This window comes from Belonocnema kinseyi, chromosome 7 (genome assembly GCF_010883055.1).
Source record: "Belonocnema kinseyi isolate 2016_QV_RU_SX_M_011 chromosome 7, B_treatae_v1, whole genome shotgun sequence".
Classification (NCBI taxonomy): Eukaryota; Metazoa; Arthropoda; class Insecta; order Hymenoptera; family Cynipidae; genus Belonocnema; species Belonocnema kinseyi.
In genome coordinates, this window is record NC_046663.1 from 99,040,904 (window position 1) to 99,052,050 (window position 11,147).

Below are 11,147 nucleotides of genomic sequence, written 5' to 3' on the forward strand. Positions count from 1 at the left end.
GGCGCATACTTTGAATAAAATATTTGTTATCATTCTCTTGAAATAAATGTGTTTTTTTCTTGAAAAAATACCGGTTTCATATGTATACACCTGGTATCTTTACATTGTACTGAATCTATTTCTAGTCACATTTTTAATAAAAACGAAGATGGACTATAATGATTTGAGGAAAATGTTATGTTAGTTGTGGCCTATCCCTCTGCGTCCGTAGGATGGCCATACTTATGACCAATGTCGTAAATTGTCTGCTATTTTGTTATCAACACAGCAGTCAAAATATCCTGCTTTGAAATCACCCAATACAATAAGGAAAGAATCCATGTAATAGTATTTAAAACTTGATAACAAATCGATATCGATCAATGATTTTGTAGGTTATGTTAATTGTCGCGTATCACTCGGCGTCCGTAGGACAGCCGTACTTAGGGCTAATATCGTGAATTGCATGCTATTTTGTGATCATTATTATATAATAGTTGAAATTAAAGTAAACTAAATTTATTTTCAACAAAACAAAACGAATAAATGATAAATCTTGAACTGAAATATTTCAATTTAATCCTTGCTTGCCACGCATCTATATAATAACATACTTGCCACATCGGGATAAGTTTTTACCCCAGTGACGAAAACTGTCATAAAAAATAAACTACTGAATATTTTAACTTGAAATTTTTTTAGAGCATATTGAAATTCTGATTTAAAAGGTAGTGTATTATCTGTAAAGTTCTGATACTTTTTTCCCTCCTCTTTCTGTGCGGTCCAATCTAGACCATCGCGTGGTAAAAGCGTTACATGTCTGGCCAGCGTCTGATCAGCTCGTCTATTCTGGACGAACTGATTAGCGGCTGGTCAGCGCCGTCTAATCTAGTCCATCTCATGGTTTAGGCGTTACACTTCTGGCCAGCGGCGCTATTAGATCGTCTGTCCAGCGTCTGACCAATGCTTGGCCAGCGCCCCGAAATTTTTCCACGCGGGTTCAGAAGATGTTTTAAATTGAATGGTTTTTAAGTCACTTTCAAGCCATTTTAAGAAACAAAGTGTCTCATCGATCTAAAATTAGACTAGTCGTTAAATATTTTGCATACGATTGGCTAATCGGGTCGACCAGTTTATTTCCTTTTCTAGCTCTGTCAATTTTGCGGTACAACTTATTATTTTCATCAGCCCTAATATTATACTTTTGTTTTGTAAAGAAGAGTGCATTAACTTAGCTACCGTAGTAAGTTGTCGTCCTATTCTCTATTTAAAGAATCCCTCTTAATAATTATACTTTTCCTAAAACAAAGAAAATGTAGAAATTTGTCTACACTGATATTTTCTTCAACAATTTTTTGTATGAAAAAAATGAAAATTATATCTAATATTTCCAACTGTGTATAATTTTTCTTTCTGGGTTTTATTAAGCTTTATTCAACTTGTGAAATGAAGGAATTTATTTAAACCTTTTTTAAACAAGTGATTAGTGGTCTATAAGAAGTTCTTTTAAACAATGGTAAATAAATGATAATAATTCTTTCAAAATTTGTATTAAAAAGAAAATTGTCCTTACTGTTCTTTCCCAAACGTAGCAGAAACCGCTGCTATGACTGCAGCAAGCGTTAGGCATTTGAACTGAAACAGAACATAAATGCATAATATGTATTAAATCTGTAGAGTAAAATAAAACATAAACTTTGCAACCTTTGGCACAAATGATAAAAACGACACGTAATATATTCAATTTTGTAAGCGTTTTATTAAAAAGTAATAATTTTTCGAAACGTATTTAGAGATTGTTAACTTTTAATGATTAAAAAATTTAGTGTACATATATGTAAATTGTTATATAAAATTTTAAAGAATATTATAGAAACGTTTAATTTGTTTTTCATTAAATACTTTTACTTCAAAACTTAAAAATATATTATATTGTAAGACAGCCCCTCCAATATAATTAGAAAACCGACTTGAGGCAATTAAATAGACAAAAATCAGTCACTTTCTTAATTCATAAAGTCAAAGAAATCCTAAAATTAGAAAATTCTAATCAGCATCATCATCAGCAGTAACAGCATTGTTGTCAGACACTTCACTTAAAGCACCACGAAGTTATTATCTATCTTTTTTCGTACTGAACTTCCAATTGCATAATAAATTATTTTTCTTTTGAAGTCACTAGGACAAAGAAACGTTCCAATTCCGGTCACTGTTTTTTTTTAACACGACGAACTGTTTCAATTTAATTTTTATAAATGATGCTTACGGAGAGTCGAAGTGCCATGGTGCCTCGGGACTGGCACACGTGAATCTCGGTACTTCCTGACTTCCTTGTGACCCACGAGACAGACTGGAAGATACTGTCATATATATGTGAAGCCTTTCCTGGCTATATATACTTGCTGTTAGGATTACCGGAAGCCGAGGTGGGGAACGGGATCGTTTGTGAAGTACGTATGAGCCTCGGGAACGAGGAAACATTCATCCGAACAACTCCCCACACCGCAACGACCGTGACCCAGAGTCAACAGAGAAATTTGCACTCTCAGATATTTACTTGCACCTTTATCATAGATGAACCGTTAACCTTTCTTCAAAACAAATCATGCATTTTACTCTTTGTGAAATACGCAACGAGCAAACAGAAAAATATATATTTGTGATACAAGGGCGCAAAATAGATTACTGGCGACGAATAAGAAATTCGCATCATGAGTCACCAGCTCATGTTACAATCACACGAATAGAATCACCCAATATAATCAGACACTTTTTTAATAACCGTCTGAAAAAATTATTATGCCATTTTTTTTCTGACAAAATTTCGGATTCGGTATGGGGTCATTAACGAAATACGTGATATGTTTAGGGTGGTTTACGTGATACGTTTGATTGGGGCCATTCGCAAATATTTATGTTTCAAAGCCTCCAGCACCAATATTATTTTCGCATAGTTTCACATAAAAAAACTGATTGTGAATGTAACGCTAATTTCACGGTACCATTTCTCTGCAACAAAACATTAGCTATTGTTTTCGGTAGATGGTATTTTCGTAATGGAAGTTCGAGCAAGATGAAACCCCATCTAACAATTAGCTTCAACAAAATTGATTTCAGAGGTATTTACTGTGTTGATGGACTCAAGCACTTTTCACATTATTTAGAGACCTGGAAGACTGTACTGTCGAGATAAATATTGCAACAAAAAAATTAATAAGATAGGGGCATTAGTAGTGAGTCGCTTAAGGTTAGGATAATACTCAAATTTGTGTGAACAGTGATTGTTAACACGAAGAAAAAAGGTATGCAATTGTCTATAATGAAGACATTTTAAAGCTTCTTATTCCTCTATTTAATATTGACTATAAGGGCTAAGAAAATGATTAAATAAGACTAGAAAGAAAACGTCCAAAATCGTCAGAAGTGAGCCACACAATTTTCACTATCAGGTACTATTTTTTGTAGCATATTTAGGAGAAAAGTTATTATTTACTTGTTTGTTTACGTTCTCTGGTGTAATTGCCGTACTCCTACTCTTTCAAGTTTATCGAAGTGAGAATATAGATATGACTTTGAGAATTGTTAGTAAATATTACAGGTTTCCGGAAACGGAAAAAATGCTGTAAATTTAGCAGCAAAAATGCGCAATCTTCACAGAAGAATCCTCTATTTCTAATAAAAACCAGTGGTTCCGATTCGAGGATTTTAATTATATTGTACTGATTCAAATACAGAGGACATCTACTTCAAATTTCAATTTAAAAAAAAAATTAGAGAGCTATAATAAAATTGTATTAAAGGAAATTGAACTTTTATAGTAATCCTTAAATGGCAGAAATTTCTTTAATGTTAAGATAAAAAACATGTTTTTATAATTGGCGGAAAGTACATCTTCTCTACAGAAAAAATGTTTAATATATTAAGGTATTTATACGAAAAGACGATAGCTATAATAAAATTCTGTATCCGTATTGTTAAAATTACCAAACTTATAAAAAACACAAAACAGGCAACCAATAATTAAAAATATGTTCAAAAGCATTATTTTTCATTTAGTTATTCTCATTATTTGGTTTAAATTTAGAATTTCTGAAATTTTTAATAAATGTACAGTGAATATGTAGAATATTTTCAAGAATTTTCATTATTTATAAATTTATGATTTCTAGTATTACAGAACTTTAATGGGAAATAATGCCTTAATCTATTCTCTATCTGGTGATATTATCTTTATTTCCCGGAATAGACCGGAATTAGGAAATTTTGATGTTTGAAAAAAATGTAACTCGCACGCTTCTAGCACTTTTTAGCTTTGCATACTTTTTTCTTGAAAATCAGTGTTTCGAAATTCAAGTTTTAAAAATCTCTCAGAGATTTGTTTTTAAACCTAGATAATTCGTTCAAGACGTAAAATGTAAGGAATTAATCCGACTATGTGCCTCTATGTCCCACTTAATACCGACAAAGTGGCACCTTTTCTTATAGAATGATATAAATTACAGTGTTATCTTTTATTAATTAAAAATATTTCCAAATATTCAAGTTTCAATTAAAAAGTTTTTTTTGTTGCTAATGATACTAAATCAAGAAAAACAAATATTTAGCGCCTTTCTCTATCCTTCTTGTAAGAACAAATATTGTATATTTGAATGTAAAAACTGAAAAAAACTATTTTAATTGTTACCGGAAAAACCCCATCTTATCAGTAACTAAAACAGATTTGAATATTTTCATACTAAGTTCCAAGATTATTTAAATAGAAAATTGGTAACACAATGGAAAAATAGTTGTACTTTTTAACTATTTCTCTATTGCGCAATGTTTTGATGTACTTAAGGATGAAACTTGTATAACTTGAAATTTAGTGCAGCTCTACATTTTTTTCATTCAACTTTTAAACAATGTGCTGCTAAAAAATAATAGAAACCCCATTGAAATTTATTGAATAGGATTTTCAAAACAAAGTAGAAATATATAACAATAATTTCTAAATTCCGAAATGACAGGAGCCTGCTTTCTTTTTCCTCACTCTCTTTCACTAGGGTTATTGACTTTTTCTTCCATAACGATCAAAGATAACGCTCTCAATTTGCAATGATTTCCAGCCGGAAATATGATAGATTCATTTCACCCAAGAGTAATTAAATATAGATTCAGGAGCCTAATACCTTTTTTCTTAAGAAGGAAAAGGAACTATAAATACGAATTGGCTTAAGTCCTCTTATTAGTTCGTCCATTCTCGGCTGGAACGGGAAAGTCTTGAGCATGACATTCAAGAATTTTCCTTAAATATCATCAGCCGTATAATTAATCGATTATGCAAAACATAATAATATCACACCGTCTCGTGCGATACTCCCCCATATCCTTGCTCCAGGAGGAAAAGAAATAGAAAGTGCGTGCAGATGTCTCGAATAATCATGAGACCCCGTATCTTTATTGCCCTTTCACTCTTCTCATCATCTTCAGCTCCAATTATACTTGTCAGTCTGTACGACATACTGTTATACACATTATTGTGCTAACCGATGACAAAAATAACCTCACTGACTGATAATCATAAGAGAGTGATTAACGGCTTCAACACACCTTTAAAATAAGGTCTTTTTATAGAGCATTTATCACGCTGGAAATCTCTCGGCGGAGAAATTCTGTTCGATAATTGAGCGAGCAACTAATGGATTTAACTATCAAATGTCGTATTTAATTACAAATGGATTTTTTTTGTGTACTCTTCAAACTGTCAAACCTTATTTAAATTCCGTCCGGATGGTGAACTTGAATATTGTCGACATTATTACAAAAGAATTCAATTTAGTGTGAAGATTCAGTCTGATACAAAAAAACATTGCGCCATTTTTCGGTTTTTGCAGCCCTAAGCTAAAAGCATATCATAAAAGCTAAAAGCATAGCATATGCTATGATATGATACGATATGATATGATAGAATAGAATAGGATGAGGTAGGAATGGGATGGGATAAGATGAGATGGGATGACTGCATTTTACTTTATTAGAAATACTCGAATTTTCCCGGTCATACATCACAAACCCATTGAAGTGCTGATACCGCCGGCTGTTCAAAGTAGTCCGGCTACTGGGAAAGCTAGTCAAAGCTATGTCCAGTATTTTTTTCTGAAATTGGGAATTAAATACAACATTTGGCCAGGATATCAATTACTAAATTAGGAAACCAGTTTTTATGATGATTATTATAAATAAAATGTTTTTTAAATAATAATAAAATGTAAATGTAAATTTTGATTTGACTGGATGTTAGCTACATTTTTTATTATAGGCTACGTTTTGCTAAAATTAAGCTCAAATACCTCGAAAATAAGTATAAATGAGCAGTAATTCAAATTTTGCATTATATTTTCTATATGAAAAAAGTTTTCCTAACAATATTCAACGTGTTTTAAAGCAAAAATTAACCATTTCTGGAGCCCGCGAAAGGCCCTCCATAAGATCCCATGCTTTTGACACGACTTTAAACAGTGATAATTCAAATTTTAACCTTGAAAGGGCCCCTAAAAAGGCATTACATGAAAGAGGACATCTTTCTCCACAAAAAAACCTCTAATTTTAATGATTTTTCATCTGATCGATGCAGTAGCCGGACTACCTTAAATGTAACTTTTGATTGGAGTAAGGCAGAAATGTGCATTTTTTTGCAAATTTATCAACCAACTCTATAGAATTTTTATTTGCTTTGTAACTTGTATTTTTGCAACATATACATATTGACCCAAACATTTACTATTTGAATAAATAATTTATTTAACAAATAATAAATCTTCACATCTTCTCTGAGTAACTAAATAACTTGATGTTGATTTTTTTTTATCTATTGGTGTAAAATCAATAATATTTTAATATTGATTTTTATTTATGAATTGTGAAAAAATTCCTCTCAAGCTCCGCTAGGATCAACACCAAAATCTTTCAGATGACCGGTCTAATGCTCTGACCCACTATCAATCTCTTTAAACCCCTTGCAAGTTGAATTCCGACGTAATTCCTTATATTTGTAAGAATTATTCTTTAATCATTTGAATGTTTTATATTTCTTGATGTGACGGTTTGGACCAGATGGAATGCATTAAATAATTTGATGTTTATTGTTTTAGGCCCTGAAGATGTGAACTGCAATGTTCACGAAACTTCGGCAAACAATTCGTAGTTTTTTACACGAGTAAACATGAAATATTTCTTTTTATCAAAATGAATCATCGTGAAAGCATAAAATCTATTATCAAAAGTAAATAGTTTTTGAATACTAATTTTCATTTCTGAATTTGGACAAAATTGATTTCGAAATCCCCTGAGATCCGAACCCAGATTTTTCACAATGCCGGTTTGATGCTCTTACCCACTAAGCTACAAAGGTACGAGGTCAACTTCTATACAATCCAAAATAATTATGTTAATTAATTAATCGATAGATCATTAATAAATCGATCCTGTTGATTTTAGGTTTCAAATATATAAAGTCAATCAGAGAAAGTGTTAATTTGTTATATTGTATGTTAAGAAATTACTTTAACAAATATATTTTGTGCACAAACTATGGTTGAAAGGTAAAAATATAAGACATCTTGACAAAGACAAAAATGGGGTAGGGAAAATTAAAGTTCTTTTCAAAAGCTACAATTTTTCTCTTTAATTTCGGTGCATAAAACCAGAAAGACGAGTCCTACCAAAAAATAGTTAAAACAAAAATTGTAGATATTTTAAAGAGGATTAATTTTTCTTCTATACTGTTTTCACGTATTTGTCGTTGCTTGGCGTAAAAATTAATGGAATATTCGATTTTGGGATAGAATTTTCGATGGATAAAACCATAACCGTTGGTTTTAGAATGCTGGTTAACAAACTCGTTCTTACTTTTAGGACCTAGAAAAAGTCTTATAGAGTTCGATTTAATCCGTTCCTTTTTTTCGAGAGTAATCTTGTTCACGGACAGGCAGACAGACTCCGTTGCCAAAACCTAATTTTCGGCTGAAGGTTGTCTCAAAACGTGGAGATCCGCTGAAAAACTGCGGTGTCAAGTTTCGGACAATCTCTAATACTTTCTCAGATTAGAATGTAAAAAGCAATCTAGTGAGTTAAGAATATTCAATAAGTTAATCACAAATATGAAGCAAATTTCTCATTACTTTTTCCTTTATGGAAATTATGTAGCTTTTTAATGTAGTCTTTTCACAATATTATACAACTTGTATACTCCACATTTTACACGTAGGCTGCAACTGCGAGGATAATCTCACGGAACTAATCATTAATCACTTTATACTTCAAGAGCAGTGCATATCAGTGAGATCGAAATTTAAAAACTGTACGAGAAATCTGAAAGTGAAATCACGAATAAAGTCTTGTTATTGCACTCACATACTAGAAATTTATTAATTAAAAGATTTTCCTGATCAATTAACAATAATTATACTAACAAAGTGTTATATTTGACTAATAACGTATAAACTTAAAACAGCAGAAGATCTTTACTGTTCAATGTAGAAATAGTTATGAGTTTATAAATTCGTGTATTTAAATCAGTATGAGTAAATTAAATTAACTAGTAAATTGATTTCAGAGATGTTTACTCCTAATAAAATGCATCATTTCTTTTATTCAATCACTTATTTTACCGCATTTATATTCCATACTATTAATTCCTTGCAATATTTCCGCATGTGAACCACAGATTGAATTTGAAATATGCTTGACAACCACATTGCGGCTTAGAAAAGAAATGCTTAGTTATCAAGAAAAGTAAACAATTTTTCAGACGCTACGAATGAAATTCGCCTGAAATTAAGAAGGTTGTGACAACTGCTAATAAACTTGTTTATGCGAAAATCATATAGCAGGTAACATTGTGCTTAAGAAACATAACTTTCAAAAACAAGTTCAAGAAAATAGACTATTTACTTTCCACTTGCTTTCTACTCTCCTCTTTCATATTTAATTTCAAGAAGAATTCCTATGGTAAAATATAAAACTATTGATTTATTTTATAATAATATAAGCTAAATAAACAACGTAGCACTTAGATAAAATTCTTCATCAGGGTCGAATATATCAGGTCGAAAATAAAAAAATCTGAAATTCGAAATAGCTTCATTCCAAATAAAGAGATCGTATTGTCACCCTAAAAAGTACAATTCATTTGATTTCGATAGATCTGCTCGAAAAAAAGGTTAAAAAATTTTCTGTTGGAAGAATTTTTAAATTAATTTAATTTACTTCTACTTACCGAAAAAATTGTCAACACATGTCCAAATAAAAGAATTCTTTCCAATTCAAGAACCAGGAATTAAAAATGCAAAATATAGCGCAATTTGAACATGTTTGATTTTGGAATTTAATGCAATTAGCTTTAAAACGTAGTTTACCAATTATTCTGACCATTAATGGTATTTTATAGCATATAAATACACTACAAAAAGTTCACAAGACCTACAATCGAAATCGGAATTATAGGAAATTTTTAAATTTTGGAATTTGGCATTGAACAGAAAATTTTTCCTAGAGTCCTTTTTTAACTGAAGAGTTTTCAAGTTGTTGAACAAATGCTTCTTTTATTTTGAGAGGTATTAAGAATTTCTTCTGAAAACGTAGGTAAATTAAAAATAAATTATCTTTTGAAAAACGATTGATCAATATCCGCAAATAATTGGGGAGACGTTTTTGACCTCCAGGAATGTCAAAAAATTGAAACTCAAAAAATTTGAAAAACACTGCAACGAAGGAATTTTTCAACATTTTTTTCGAACGTGGATTAGTAATTTGTATATCTATTGATTCTAGTTTATACTATACTTTTTTAGGATTCAAATGCGCTTCTTTTTCGCTTTGAAGCTATTGCGAAGTCCATAAGTTTCTAGTTTCTACTCACCCTACTCTCTATATTTATATCGGGAATAAATAGGTCACTGAATTAAAATAGTACGGGTTATGACTCAGAAACAGTAAAATACAGCTTATTTATTGTGATAATTCCACTTAAGTCAACCGCTTAATTTTGAGTTTCATTAACGACAGTGAAAATTGTAGCAGTACGAATATTTTACTGTCAAACTGTAAAAAGTCATGAGTAGCACAGTTAAAAAGAATAATTTATTTTGTTACACCTTAAGATCGTTTATATTAAATTCGATCTTTTGCTGAATTTGTTGCATTTACTTCACAGCAGATTTACGTTATAACAATTTCAAATATTCTTTTTTTCTGCAAATGATATACAGCGTATTTAATGTCTAACTATTTAAACGCTCAGTAAAGTATATGTATAGAATGGTAAAATATCAAATAAGAGGCTTTAATATGCTTCAGTTTGAAATTGTGAACGTAAAACATTGAACACTTCAATGCTGTACTATTTCTTTCTGTACCAAGTATTGATTAATTTTAAAAGACTAATTCTTTGAATTCTTCTATTGTCATTTACAGGTTTCTTGGTTTAAAATTCTTCCCTTTTATTTCCCAGTTTCCCTACTATCGCAGTCCAGTGACCACCCTGTGAAAGCATACTCAATTAAATTTAAAGAAAGTTCTATACCAGTCAGAAATATGTTAATTCTTAAATTAGGAGAGTGAAGATAAGACAGAGAAAAATAATATCCATAAAATAATGAATAGCTCTATAAAAACTGATTCCCACGATTGTAAAGGCAGGAAAAAAGTGTAAATTGTTTTCACCCAGATCTTCTATAAAGCGACGTTGCGTGGCTTGGTGAGAACATTCTTAAAAAGTTTCATCATGACAGAAACATCAAGAAATTTCGCATCAGAGCAAGATTCTCAACACGGCGCATCTATACGCTTCCTCCAAAGCTCAACGAACCTTAACTTTCTTCCTGCGACATCCTTTCCCTTTCACGGTCGCTCACCTGAAGTTCTCACCTCTTAACTGCACCAGTTGCTCTACATGACCTTTTCGAGATCTAATTTGTTAGGTACAAGATCAAGATCATGATGTTTAATCGAGACACTTGACACTATTAACTATCTATGGTAATGTTTACTCTATAAAAACTTGCACTTTTCATGGCAAGTACGGTATTTGGTAAGCAATGCAATGGAATCGTCTATTATTCTATTGTAAATTCGTTTTAATATCCCCTAGTTTCTGATAAAAGATTAAGGCGGAATATACCCTCAAACAT

At 31.2% G+C, this 11,147-nt stretch overlaps 1 protein-coding gene across 1 annotated transcript in view; it reads right to left on the reverse strand.

The window, feature by feature from the left end:
• LOC117177306 (glycine-rich cell wall structural protein-like) overlaps positions 1–2,363 on the reverse strand; it is a 5,747-nt gene extending 3,384 nt beyond the window's left edge. The window contains exons 1-2 of the mRNA XM_033367909.1: positions 2,246–2,363; positions 1,553–1,614 (exon numbers count right to left, since the gene is read on the reverse strand). Of these exons, the coding sequence (XP_033223800.1) occupies positions 1,553–1,614; positions 2,246–2,263 (80 nt within the window). The 5' untranslated portion in view covers positions 2,264–2,363. The remainder of the gene's footprint in view (positions 1–1,552; positions 1,615–2,245) is intronic.
• Positions 2,364–11,147: the final 8,784 nt, after the last annotated feature.